The sequence below is a fragment of the Lycium barbarum genome, chromosome 5 (genome assembly GCF_019175385.1).
Source record: "Lycium barbarum isolate Lr01 chromosome 5, ASM1917538v2, whole genome shotgun sequence".
Lineage (NCBI taxonomy): Eukaryota > Viridiplantae > Streptophyta > Magnoliopsida > Solanales > Solanaceae > Lycium > Lycium barbarum.
In genome coordinates this window covers 4246681-4260612 of record NC_083341.1, presented here as the reverse complement: position 1 = coordinate 4260612, position 13932 = coordinate 4246681, and the positions used below count along the sequence as shown (strand labels likewise).

The following is a 13932-nucleotide window of genomic DNA, read 5'->3' as shown; positions in this document are numbered from 1 at the left end:
AACTTGATACTAAGAAGATAAGATAAAGATCCATATTCCAATGGCAATTATTGAGTGTGTTGACTTCAACTGATGTTGAATTTTGATCATTCTCAATTTAACTTTTTGTCTGGGTGCTCAACATCTACTTTTTTCTGCAACAAGAATCATAATGCTGCTGCATCTCTATTCAAATTCATCTAATTAATCTATAAATCGATCATAACATACTCAAATTTAGAAAACAACGAACCTGCTTTAAACGGCTCGAACTCATCCTCCTCCCAGCTTAGGCCTATTTTTCAACTCTCCGCTTTTATCGTCTGTACCTGGCTATATCAATGACATGCAATTTTACATGAAAAATGCAAGCATGAAGCTCCTCTAACCTTTACAAAAAGAAAAAACAAGACTGAACTGATCAGAAAACCATCCTATTCGAGAGAGTGTTATGCATTTATCTGAGAAAACACTTCTCTTAAACATGGAGAACCAAAACACGGTGAAGGATTTCATTCCTTATGTATTAAAAAATCCACTAAATATGTACAAAACTTAAATTTAGAACTCAGTTATTAGTACTTGAGGTCACGGTCCTACAATTCACAACCCCATAAAGTTCAAATCCGCCTCTGCTAGAATGGAATGTGATGTGACATAGTCTTAAGCGAAGCATTCGAGTATCTTGGAAACTATTAACATAGAAGAGCATATATATACATATATATAGAAAAAATCCAGAGAAAAGCAGAGTTTCAGTTGGGAGACAAATGCCTGTTAAAATGATATTTTAATATCTCTAAATCAGGTATTCCATTATAGTCATTTTCTTTTTGTTATCCTCGATTCTTCTGTGCGCTCTTTTTTGGTGTTAGAACTCATACCCTTCAAATATTGTGAAGTTGTTACCGATGAAGATATCGTGGCAAGAGAAAGGTGGTACCTAAAGAACGTTCAGTCGAGTGTCATTTTCTTTTTCCAGAGGTTTAGTAACACAGTAACTCCCTCCTCCAGAGTCGCTTTCTCACCAGCTTTATAATTCCACAGCTCCGAAATGATATATCCTCCACTTGGGTTATATACATTAATCTCAGTCAAAGCGGTTGTAACAGCTTTATACACTTCCTCACCGTAAGTTCTCTTCAAGTCTTTCAGTTTTTCATCTTCATCGTCTATTACAGCCTGAAACAGCGCTAAGAGTATTTAATATCGAACTTTCAGTATAGGAAAATGTCAAAAGCTGGCGAAAAGTAGAGCAAGTAAGAAATTGAAGTGTGTTTTCTTTATTTTTTAAATTGATTCTATTCAGAAGGTAACAAATGTATACAATCTACGTTCTTGAGTATTCTAACCTATGAACATGTATGATATACATAACATATATTTTTTTATCTTTAGATCAACTAGTATGAACCAGGGACGAATCTAGAGTGTCCCATATGGGTTCACGTGAACCCAGTAGCTTTTGGCTAGACCCTGTATATGTATTAAGAAACACTACTCCCTCCGTCTCAAATTATCTATCGTGATTCTCTTTTACACGCCCCTTAAGAAACATTAGTTAGGAGGAGGTTTTAACTACTCTACCCTTCATTGGTATTTGAACAATCAGAACATCACCACATAAGTGAGGTGTTTGTAGTCTTCAAGAACAATTACTACTAAGGGTAAAATGAGAAAAAGATAATTAATTTTGTCTTGAACTTCTAGAACGACAAATATTTTGAGACAGGGAGTACTAAGTATCTATAAATGTTTATCGTAGGAACCCATAAACTTCAAATCCTGGACTCCCCCTCTGGCATGAACCTGTTTTGCACAACTAACCTAGGGACAAAACTACAAACTGGAGTCTAAAAGCCACTGGTTGGATAACGATGTGACTCCTGTTAGTAATTGAACCGGATAACCCCAGTTGACCACACAAAACTGAAAACACTAGGTAGAGATAAAATTAGACAGTTCCGCGACCAAGCTGTTTAGAATGTTTATTCATAGAAATTTGGATCCTAATATTAATAACACCAATCTCCCTAAATCAGTACCAATGACTGATTAACTTTGTCACATCAATGGTGCAATATACTCCATGCGTTATCAAGATTTAATCACAGATCTATGACAGATTGATATGCATATTTTGACTTGCAACACTATTCAATAGTAGCCTATATGTTTATGCCAATGATGAGGAGAATAAGCAGCTATGAATCAAGTTCCAAACAGACTGCAACAAAAACATGAGAAGACACACAGCATGACACAGCTCTGAGGTGTCCACCACATAGGTCACATTAAATTGATCAAGTATATCGAATAAATTCTCACAAAATAATCTTGCATTCCTAAGTATACATCACAACATATCCGTGGTAGAAACTAAAAGAAATGGAAGCCAAACTATTTCTTGTCTTCTTATTTAGTAAAAATGTAAAATGAGTTTAAACAGACTCGACGCCATGAACCAGTATAAGAAAACCATACCTGATGTTTCCCATTTATGGCAATGACTTTAATGGGATGCCACTCAGGGTCTCTAAGGTACTCCTCCCACAACGAGCACAACTCAGAAGCTATCTGCTCAGCTTCTCCCTCATTATATCTCCTCTTCATTGCTTCAAGGAATGGTCTGATGTCGAGCTCTCCCATCCTCTTAACACCAATAGGACCATTTCTAGGTAATTCCTTCAAGCCCTATAGAGAAACTTAATTGTCAGTTCCCCAAATCTTGATCATTAAATGCTGAAGCCACCCTAACTCCTCAACCCCGAAAAAGAAATTTCCATCAAGAAAGAAAAACAAACTGAAGAAAAAGGAAATAAATATCGACTACCCTGTCAAAAAAATTATGAGTAATTCTTTAAACCATTTCGGGCTAGTGGTATAATGTGCATATATCTTCAAGTAGACGGAATGAGCTCATAGCGAAGGACATGAGCTATTGTACTGTCCTCCCCCCCCCCCCCCAACCCCAACCCCCCCCCCCCCCACACCCACACACACAAAACCCACCCAAACCCTCAAAAACACGCTACAATATGTCATGAACAGTCTTTAAATTTTTAATGAATCATGCTATTAACAGTTTTAATCAGATACATTCAAATATCCTGTAAAACAACAAGCCATTGTAGGCCTCCTTATTCAAGTAGGAATACTGCAACAAATACTTTTTTTTTTTTTTGGATAATATGACTATAATTTACTATAGATAGACACTATCAACAATGAATAATGAAACCAGAAATTTGACATACATTAACCAATTCTTTAAGTGCTTCCTGCAGCTCATCATTGCCTTTTCTCTCCTTCACAATCAAGGTTTGGTTCAACGCCAATAAATCTTCATATTTTTCTTCCTTTTCTCTTAAATTTTTAAGCAGTGTGTCAACATTTTCCAGAACTTCCTGATCACCCTCTTCTTCAATGTGCTTTATAACCATTCGCAGTCGCTCAACTTCTGTTTCTCCTGCTTCTTTTGCATCGAGTTGTTTCTCAAGCTTAATAATTCTCTTATGGAGTTCCTCCTTTTGTTTCTGCAGACAGCACAATGGCACCTTAGTGATATGTTATATATCATGTGAACATAACAATCAAGATAATGTCAATAACGAGAAAAAGAGGAGCCTGAAAGACAGACCTTCAGTTCTTCTGCCAATTTCAGTACTTTTTCATCAACGCTCTTTTGCTCTTCAACCGCAGCACTAAGGGATGTTTTTAGGATAGCATTCTGGAGGAACAACAAGAAGACTTCATGATAACTATCTTCAATTCAACTAAAGATCGGGACGTAAGAGTCCTGGGTTCCTTAGGTGACCGCTCCAAATAATTCCATAAAAATTGCTTCTTTAAAAAACATTTTTTTTTTCAATTGACATGCAAATGAAACAAAGAAAAGCATGTACATATCAAACAGTGCCCGCCTATTACTTTTTAAGTATAAGGAAGTGGAAAGAAGAAAATAAAGAAAAAGAGTAGAGAGAAATGGATCTAGTATGTATTAGAATATTTGAGAAAGTTTCAACTAGCACATGCACATATGATATTAAACCATCACCTAAGTTTTCAGCCTTTGTGAAAAATTTAATCATTTAGTTCTTGCAAATGATAAATCAAATCAAAACCAGATTCAGCATAGAAACAGTTAAGCAAGTAGCAGTATACCTGTTCATGATCTTCGGACAGTTTTTTCCTATCACTTTCATTTTGGGCCTGACGTTTCTGCAATTCTTCATGTTGGTGTTCAAGCTCCTTTTTTTGAGTTTCCAATTGCAACTTCAACTTCTCATGATTAATAAATGTCTGCTGGAAATGATCACGTGCACTTGACTGGATCTTTTTTATTTCTAATCATACAAAACAAGCATGTTAAGGCATCAAATATAAAACATCCAGAGTTCCTAATAGCACACATATGCAATAACTAACCTTCATTATTTTCTTGTCGAAGTTTAGCATTCACTACAATCAACTGTTCAACAGATTGGGTAGTCTCCCGTAATTTGTCCTCTATCATATTTATGTGCAACTTCTTGACTTCAATGGAATTGGTCAAACTAGAAACAAGTATACGATTCTTTCGAGATTCTTCTTCAATGATATTAGAAATAGTTCTAAGGTCTCCAACTTTGCGGAGCTTTTCACCAACAATATTAGTGGCCTGATAATCATCAGCTCGAGCTAACCAAGCATAAAGATGAGATTTTTCCCCATTATTGGCTTCCCAATCCTTCTTGCCATGATCATCGGCCTCATAGGCCTTCTCAAATGATATGGCATTACTGAACCCAAGCCAATCTTTCTTGAATTCAACAAGAGCAATTCCAGAATGGCCTAGGTCATTCCAAAGAGTGCGCACTCGTGTTGGATTGAAACCTCTCCTTATCAACTGATCCTTCAGATTAGAACCACTTTCTCCTACATAGCGTCCATCCTTAAATTCAGTGGGAAGGTTCACAACCACCCCAATCCACGGCCACACAAACATCTCTGAAAGGTCATGATCTGTAAGAAAATCAACCTGAGGATCACACAGAGTATCAGGTTTTGATGGACTGGCAGCATCTGCGACATCATTTTCGAAATACTTGGCAAATGCAAGATGGTTAGCCTTATCTTCTGCAGTTCGCTTGTTGGAGCTACAGCTTCCTATTTCACTGAAATCTCGCTTTCTTTTCTTTGGACAATAGGCAAAAGTATAAGCCCAATATGGTATGTTGAAAGAGTTATTTCTGCTCTTCAAACCTTCATAAGATATAGATGAACTAGGACCACCGGCTACATCACTTGACAAGTACTTAGCCAATGCAAGATGATTGGCTTTATCTCTTGCAGTTCGCTTCTTAGAGTTACAGCTTCCTACTCCACCAGCATGCTGCAAGAGATCCTTATATGAAAAATCTTTGTTTCTAGTCTCTGGACAATAGGGGCAAGCAAAAGCCACATCTGAATTGTTCAAAGAGTGATTATTATTACCACTCTTCAATCTTTCATAAGGCATTGATGTACTGGCAGCATTGGATACATCATCTTCCAAGTACTTAGCAAAATTTTGCAAGTGCTTGAACAAGGCAAGATGGTTGGCCTTATCTCTTGCAGTTCGTTTCTTAGAGTCACAGTTTCCTACTCCAAATGCATGCTGCAAAAGATCTTTGTACGAAAAATCTCTGTTTCTTGTCTCTGCACAATAGGCACAAGCAAAAGTCCTCTCCGATATGTTAAAAGAGAGTTCTCCACTTGTTGACTCTTCAAAAGATTTTGTTCTGAAAAAATGATTTTCTTGAGCCGAGGGTCTACAGGAGACATCCTCTCTACCCGACAAAGGTAGGGGTAAGGTCTTCATACACCCCACCATCCCCAGACTCCACTTGTGGGACCAGGGGTATGTTGTTGTTGTTGTTGACTCTTCGTAAGATTTTGATGCACCAGAAGAACCTGCTACATCATTTTCCAAGTACTTGGCATAGGCAAGATGGTTGGCCTTATCTTTCGCAGTTTGCTTCTTAGAGTTACCGCTTCCTACTCCACTTGTATGCTGCAATAGATCCTCATACAAAGAATCTCTGTTTCTCATCTCTGGATAGGCACAAGCAAAAGCCATATCTGATATCTTCAAGGAGTGATTTCCACTCTTGAACTCTTCATAAGATTTTGATGGACCAGCTGCACCGGCTTCATCATTTTCCAAGGACTTAGCCAATGCAAGATGGTTGGCCTTATCACTTGCAGTTCGTGTTAAAGAGCTACAGGTTGCTACACTATACACATGCTGAAAGAGATCTTTGTACGAAAAATCTCTGTTTCTTGTCTCTGGACAATAGGGGCAAGCAAAAGCCATATTTGATATATTAAGAGAGTGATTTCCACTCCTCCACTCTTTATATGATGAACTGGCAGAACCTGCTACATCATTTTCCATGCGCTTGGCTAATGCAAGATGGTTCGCCTTATGTCTTGCACTTCGCTTCAAAGAGTTAGAGCTTCCTATTCCATTTGCATGCTGCAAGAGATCCTTATAAGAAAATTTTCTTTCTCTTGTCTCCGGACAATAGGGGCAAGCAAAAGTCATATTTGTTATCTTAAGAGGTTGATTTCCACTCATCGACTCTTCATAAGATTTTTTTTTGATTGCTGATTCTTCATAAGATTTTGCTGAACTGATAGAACCTGCTGCACCATTTTCCAAGCGCTTAAATAATGCGAGATGGTTCGCCTTATCTCTTGCAGTTCGCTTCATAGAGTTACAGTTTCCTATTCCATTTGCATGCTGCAAGAGATCCTTATAAGAAAAATCCCTTTTTGTTGTCTCCGGACAATAGGGGCAAGCAAAAGCTACATCTGATTTCCTAGAAGAGTGAGTTCCACTCTTCAACTCTTTATTAGATTTCGATGGACCAGCAGCACCTGCTACGTCATTTTCCAAGTACTTGGCCAATCCAAGATGCAGGGCCCTATCTCTTGGAGTTCGTATCTTAGACTTTCCTATTCCACTTGCATGCTGAAAGAGATCTTCGTAGAAAAGGTGACGCGTGCTTTTCTCCGGACAATAGGGACAAGTGTAAGCCACATCTGATATCTTGAAAGATTGATTTCCATACTTCAGCTCTACATAAGATCTTTCTTTATAGTCATCAATCTCTGATTCAGTAATATCAGCATTTTCTCCAGAACATTGCTCCATTAAAAGATCCTTCTTGATATATTTGAACTTATGAGAATGGCACCTAGAGATCAAAAGGCATGGCTCATCAATTGTCAGTCAAACTCAGCACTATTTACTATATACCTTATAAGAGATTCTTTAAGTTAATGTGAGTTCAACCCAAAAGGCAACAAGTCTGACTGAAATTTGTGCTATCCATATGATGAAGGAGGAGCAGTTTTCAGAAGGCTGCAGGAAACTTGTAAAGCATTTACAGTGAAACAGTGGTGGATTTTAAGATCTAGCAATTCCTTATGGAGTGAATTCCTTCTAGCAAAATTATAGTCAAAGGATTCATCCAGTCAAAAAAAGGTGGTATTCAGAGCACTCTCATTCTTGGAATGACATGTGCAAAATCAAAACTACTATGGATCAATAGATTCTTTGAAAGATTGGTAAAGGAAATGTGTCCATGTGGTTTGATAACTGGACAGGCCTTGGGGCCTTGTGGCAGTTTCTTCGTGAAGATAGACGACCAAGGAATTTGAAATTGTCTGATTTTCAGCAATGGGCAGTGGCTTTGGGGTGGTTGGGATGTTCATATTCTTAATCATGTACTAGAGCATATATATATATATATATATATATATATATATATACTTTTTTTTTTTTTTGATAACCGTGGTGTCCCGGCCAGCTTGCGCACACCTCGACTAAATCCAGGGATACCTGTCACCTCCCACCAGCAAGAGGTACTAGGTAACTTTGTCCACCAAGGCTAGAACAGATGGGAAGAAATCACCTAGTGTTTTGTCTCTGCTGGGAATTGAACCTAAGACCTCATGGTGCTCAACCCAGTTCATTGACCACTAGGCCACACCCTTGGGTGCGGTACCAGAGCATATATATAGCATGCAGATTAGCCAGGTGTGGAGCCAAATATGGAAAATAGACTCACAACATCAGGAAGTCTATTAACCATATATATACCACTTTGGCTAGATAGTGAGCAACCGGTTTGTGAAAGTTAATTTGAAGACTAATTGGGATGCTATTGCTTTACTGATGAGGAGTAATATCAATGCCAAGAAGTTCATTATGGTGAGATGGCTCAAACCCTCCATCAGCTTTGTGAAAATCAATTCTGATGGCAGTCGCAAGGATGGTGAATGTGGAGGAGGAGGGGTGATTAGAAACTATGAACGCCTTCTAATTTTTGCTTATTCCTTGAGCCTGGGATCTGGCACCAGCAACTGGGCAGAAGCAGTTGCACTTCTTTTTGGTGTTAACTGGTGAATCAATAATGGTCATGACTTTATCCTAGCAGAAAGTGATTCTAAATTGCTGGTTAACTGTGTGAATTGTCTCAACCTTACACCTTGGAGAATACAAAAAGAAGTGGATGTCTTTAAAGAATGTATGGTGACTACAGACTTCATTTTACAATACTGCTATATAGAGGCAAATAAAGTAGTTGATAAGCTGGCTTCTCTGAGTTTCGCAGACCCTCGCAACAAGCTATATGAAGTTTTTGCTGATCTTCCTTCAGAGGTTAAAGGGCTCATGACCATGGACATATGGAGCATAGCTAACTTTAGAACTATTAAAAAGAAGAAGAAGGAGATAATTAGGGATCCCCCCTGAGGGTGGACTGCTTTGTCTATATATAGAAGTACAATTACTTTTGTATTTCTTGGAGACCTTGGATTTCATATTTGTATGACTAAGTATCCAAGCTTAGCTTTTGCATTTACCTCATCTATTAGGATAGTGTGCGATCCTTCAAATCTGATTAGGGTTTGTATAAAAAATAAAAAAAAAGTCACTCTCTGGAAGCATATTTTTTTTGGCAATTAACAAACTTTTTATTAATCACCAGTGGAACATTACAAAACCAGGGGAATCCTACCATATTTAACCCCTCTCAAGAAAAACTGGCAACCAACAATCCCTCTATCTCCTTACAAGTTACAGTAGTCCTAACAGCTACTACAAACTACAAATATAGTCAAACAACCTTCTATTTTCCCTGACTCTAATACATAGGCTAGTTTTCAAACCATGCAGCAGCTCCTCTAGGCCCCTAACCTTATGTTGAAACACCCTTGCATTTCTTTCTATCCAAAGGGCATATACCACAGCTGCAAGGCCAGCCTTCAGTAAGCATTTCTCTGCAATTTTACCCTTGGACTGTTTTGCAACCCATTCCCATTCCTTCTTCCATGCAGTCACAGTTCTATGCCATTTCATCCATCCCAGAAACCTTTGCCAGACTCCTCTTGTAACATTGCATTCAAAGAATAAGTTCAGCAGTGTCTGGCACCACCTGGCAGAAAACACAATTTTCATCCACAGTCAAACCCCATTGGAGTAGTCTATCCTTTGTTCTAAGTTTTCCATGCAATGCCACCCAGAGTATAAACACATGTTTGGGTGCAGCCACATTATGACATGTTAAGTTCCTCCAAGGCACATTACTCACAATTCCTCTCAGGTTCCTGTAGGCTTTAGTGATCTGGAAGCATATTTGTAATTATTGGAGGGATTTCCAATTATTTAAAAGATCAAGTGTTGGAAAGGATGGATCACTGGCCGGAACTTAGGTTGCTCAAGGACCAATTTCCTACAATACATAAGACTAGCTAAATTGGGCAATAGCCTTGTTATACAACGTAGGGCACCTCAATACCGAACTAATTAGACTCGACCATATGAATCCTCATTATCCATGTCGCTCCATTTAACCTCCTCCAAATCCAATATCTAAAAATTAGGTTCTCTACATGTTCTAGCTGATTTCTTCACATATGCGGTATGCCTACACCTTGGCGGGCAGAGTTACCCAGTACTTATGCTGGTCGGAGGTACCAACTACCAGCTACCCGGTAGAATAGTTGAGGCGCTCATACCTGAAGACCACCGTCATATATATATATATATTCTCTACATTTTCCACTGGCATATAAATCTCTAACAAGACTATGCAAGAGAGATCAAACACAATGAAGCAACAATTATCAATTTCCCTGTCTTTCTTCAATTTACTGATCACATATGTAACACAATGAAGCAAAAATTATTCATTTCTCTATCTTTCTTCAATTTTATGAACACATATGAACAATGAAGCAAAAATTATTCATTTTTCTATCTTTCCTCAATTTACTGAGCACAAACTAATCAATAATTATCAATTTCCTTATCTTTCCTGGGATTAAACAGAATTAACCATTAATTATAAATCCAAAAAGCACAAGCCCAACACCAATCAAATTATTAATTATTCAAACTCAACAGATCAACTGTAATTCTCACTTAAATTACAACTAAAATCTTGAAAACACATAAAACAAGCAGAAACAAAAAAAGAAACCTCTTTTTTCATCGACTTGATAAAAAAATTCCCAGTATACCTTCAATTTGGCATAAAAATTACTGAGCAGATTTTCTTGAAAACCCAAAAAAGAATTGGAATTAAGTTAATTTAATGGTAATTGAGAAATTGCAATTGGTTTTATGAGGAATTTGTCAATCATGTAGTGGACTGTGGACACAACATATAAGTTGGTCGGTACAAATATATTTTGCTTGTCTCAAAATAATATTTTAATATAGGATCTTGCTAAATTATTATTAATGTACAATGTTATTTTCTTAAAATATGCTAAACAAGTTTATTGCCCGTTTGGTCATGGATAGTTTTCACTTTTTGCCGGAATTTTATTTTAGAAAAACTGTTTGGACGTAAAATTGTTAAAAAATTAATGAAATTTAAATTTATTTTTTGGAAGTTATTTTCACAATTTTCATTCTAAATCACTCACAAAACATTCTGCGGCTATAAAGATAGTGTTATTAGTAAATCGTTAACACCGCATAAATACACTCCCCTGGAATAGTTGTTGATACAAATAAGAGAAACTTTGTTATAGCCATTTCTGTACATTCAATGTACTCGAACGAATGGATCGGATCTACTTGAAAAATGGAAAGATTTGTACGAGTTATATGTTCTGTTGCCATTCAAAAACAACTCCAATTTATATTCATCCAAATAAAACCCCAATTTTCAAATATCATTTCAACTTAAAAACAAATATACTAGTTTTTTTAAATTTCATAGTAATTTTTATGTCCAAATTCAACTTAATCTAAATAATTTTCCTTTAAATTCTTGAGAAGGTGTTCATTATTATTCCTGTATTTTTCAAAACTAATCTTCCTACTACAAGAAGGCACATAATTATTGGTTATATATGAGTAATTTATCAGATATCCTTGTAGTAATGCTGTTAAATAATGTTTTTAACCACTATTTTAATTTCTAAGTATTCAACTAAACAAAACTAGCTCTATTAGGCAAATAATCAGGAAATAATAGCTAATCACGCTCATTTCATATTTGTTCTTCAACTCAAAAGGTATAAAGCAAATGTAAATCTACGAAGACCAATACTTCCAACAATATCTAGTGCATGTGCGTACTTTGCATTATATATATATAGTGTATCTATGTGTATGTAGTTGTGTACAATTGTAAAGATTTATGTATTGGATAGTGATAGTATATATATTTTATATTGCTAATAAACATACCTAAATTTGCACTGTCGACGCATATATATAGATGAACATTAATACATATACACAAATGTTATTTGTTTATTAAGTGGAATTATGTGACCATGATAAAACACTGAAAAGTAAAAGGAGTGTAAAAAGTGACACGTGGCCAAAAACATAATTAATACCTGCCACTTGAAATGACATCATATGTTCTGATGCAATTTTCATGAGCAGGGGCAAAATAGGGAAAGTACGCATATATTTAATACTAAGCTACAGTAAGATTCTACTTTTAACTAATGGAATTATTCAATGGTAAGTGCTTTGACCAAATTGCCCTTGGTTGCCCTTGGTCGACGATCCACTTCTTCAACTCATGCCTTTATATAGTTTAGTTTTAAAAAAGGGAATTTGTCTATTACAAATTAAAAACAAAAAAATGAAAGAAATTGCACGAATTGTCCTTCAAATGGGCTGGTATTTAATTTTTGCCTTTAGCAATTAATTTTAGGAATAATTTTAATAATATACAATCCAACATAAAATATTATATCCACGTGATAATATTTTTAATTTACATCTGTATAGCCAATTTTTTTTACAACAGTGTTTATACACACGATATACAACATTCTATACTTACTGTAAATAATGTGTCGATCTTATATAAAAGTGTATAATAATGTATAACAGGGTTATTTTGGGTAATATTAAAAATATGAGTCATTTTAGGTAAATATTTTTTGCAAATAGACATAGGCTAAATTTTATGCCTAGTGGCCATAAGTTTTTAATGGTGCGGAACATAACTTGTGAGATATTATGATGCAGAAATATAAATTTATACCCTAGAATTTATTTTTTTGAGGGACAAAAATTAAACAACAACACAAAATAAGGGCATAAGTGACAATGAGCCTAAAAAATGTGGAGAAAGTTTTGGCAGGACCTACAGCACACATGTGTATCCCCACCTTTTTTTTTTAAACATTAGTAGGATGACAATCATGCTTTCTCTGGTATTTTGCATATGATATTCAATACTGTATTAAGGATTTAATGTATTTACTGAGATCGAATGATCTTTTTTGTTTTGTTCAGTGATGTCCGAGGACATGGTTAAGGATGGTTATGAAGAATTTACTGGTTGTGGTGGTGGTGGTGGTGTTGGGTCGGTTGTGGTGGTGGTGAGTATCTTTGGGTGAAAAGAATTTAATTTGCGGGTTGGGACGGGTTGGGCATGGTTTTTTTAAAAGTTAAATCGGATCATTAATGGTGGAATTGGGGATTCTGTCAATTGAGGGGTATATTTGTGTACTTTCTTAACTTAAGGGGTATATTTATCTACTTTGACTAACGGAAAGGATATATTTATCTACTTTGACTAACAAAGGGTATATTTAACTATTAAACTAAAGTAGAGGGTATATTTGACCCTTTTCCCTTTAATTAAATAGGCAAAATAGACATAAATTTTAAATTTGCTCTATATGTAATGGAGTATGAAATTTCAAAAAAGTCACATCGGGTTTTTGCAATTATCTCTTAATTCTTCACGTGGATCCCACCTTAATTTTTTTTTATCTCTACTATTATGGAAGAGTGGGCCCCACCTTAATTTTTTTTAATACTATTATAGAAAAGTGGGGCCCAACTTAGTTTTTTTTTTATTTTCTACTATTATAGAAGAATGGGCCCCACTTTAGTTTTTTTTTTTTAAATTACTATTATAGAAGACCATTTATATTTCGTCTTCTTGATGTTATTCCTCATTATTGGTGTTAGACGTATGGTATGAGTTTTAAATCTTTTGATTTTATAATTTCTTTAGCAGTTTTTGTGTTCAATTTAAATCGTTATTTCTTTTTTCCCAAACTTCTCTTCTTTACATTTTCTCTAAGCGTACCTTTACCATTTTCTGAACTTATTATCATTATTTAAATATCCTTTTTTTTCTGTTGCAATTGTCTCCTACTTCTTCACGTGGACCCCACCTTAATTTTTTCCTAACAATTGTCTCCTACTTCTTCACGTGGACCCCATCTTAATTTTTTTTTGTTGCAATTGTCTCCTAATTCTCCACGCGGACCACACCTTAATTTTTTTAATCTTTACTATTATAGAAGAGTGGGCTCCACCTTAAATTTGTTTTTTTTTTTCATTCCCACTATTATAGAAGATTGGACCCCACCTTAATTTTTTTTTATTTTTACAATTTTTCTCCTATTAATCAAAGAAGATTGGGG

The 13932-nt window shown here is 35.8% G+C and overlaps 1 protein-coding gene across 7 annotated transcripts; it reads right to left on the bottom strand.

Annotated features, from left to right (window-relative positions):
* Positions 1 to 232: 232 nt before the first annotated feature.
* LOC132640208 (factor of DNA methylation 4-like) lies at positions 233 to 10703 on the bottom strand. Of its 7 annotated transcripts, none has more exons than XM_060356704.1 (7): positions 4408 to 10703; positions 4144 to 4325; positions 3620 to 3709; positions 3237 to 3515; positions 2464 to 2673; positions 923 to 1161; positions 233 to 368 (listed from the first exon to the last, which is right to left on the bottom strand). In XM_060356704.1, exons 1-6 carry the CDS (start codon positions 7157 to 7159, stop codon positions 934 to 936), a joined length of 3741 nt encoding a protein of 1246 aa, XP_060212687.1. In that variant the 5' UTR covers positions 7160 to 10703; the 3' UTR covers positions 233 to 368; positions 923 to 933. The 7 variants fall into 7 exon arrangements, with proteins under 7 accessions (XP_060212687.1, XP_060212688.1, XP_060212689.1 ...); XM_060356705.1 differs by having other exon boundaries at positions 233 to 312; XM_060356706.1 differs by having other exon boundaries at positions 233 to 308.
* Between the last annotated feature and the right edge of the window lie 3229 nt (positions 10704 to 13932).

Excerpts from the sequence above, each read along its gene's own strand:
- LOC132640208 (XM_060356699.1), bottom strand. The coding sequence starts at position 7,159 with ATGGAGCAATGTTCTGGAGAAAATGCTGATATTACTGAATCAGAGATT. Across the intron at positions 3,710-4,143 it reads TGTCCGAAGATCATGAACAG|AATGCTATCCTAAAAACATC; the intron begins GTATACTGCTAC and ends TTGTTCCTCCAG. Across the intron at positions 3,516-3,619 it reads AATTGGCAGAAGAACTGAAG|AAACAAAAGGAGGAACTCCA; the intron begins GTCTGTCTTTCA and ends TGCTGTCTGCAG.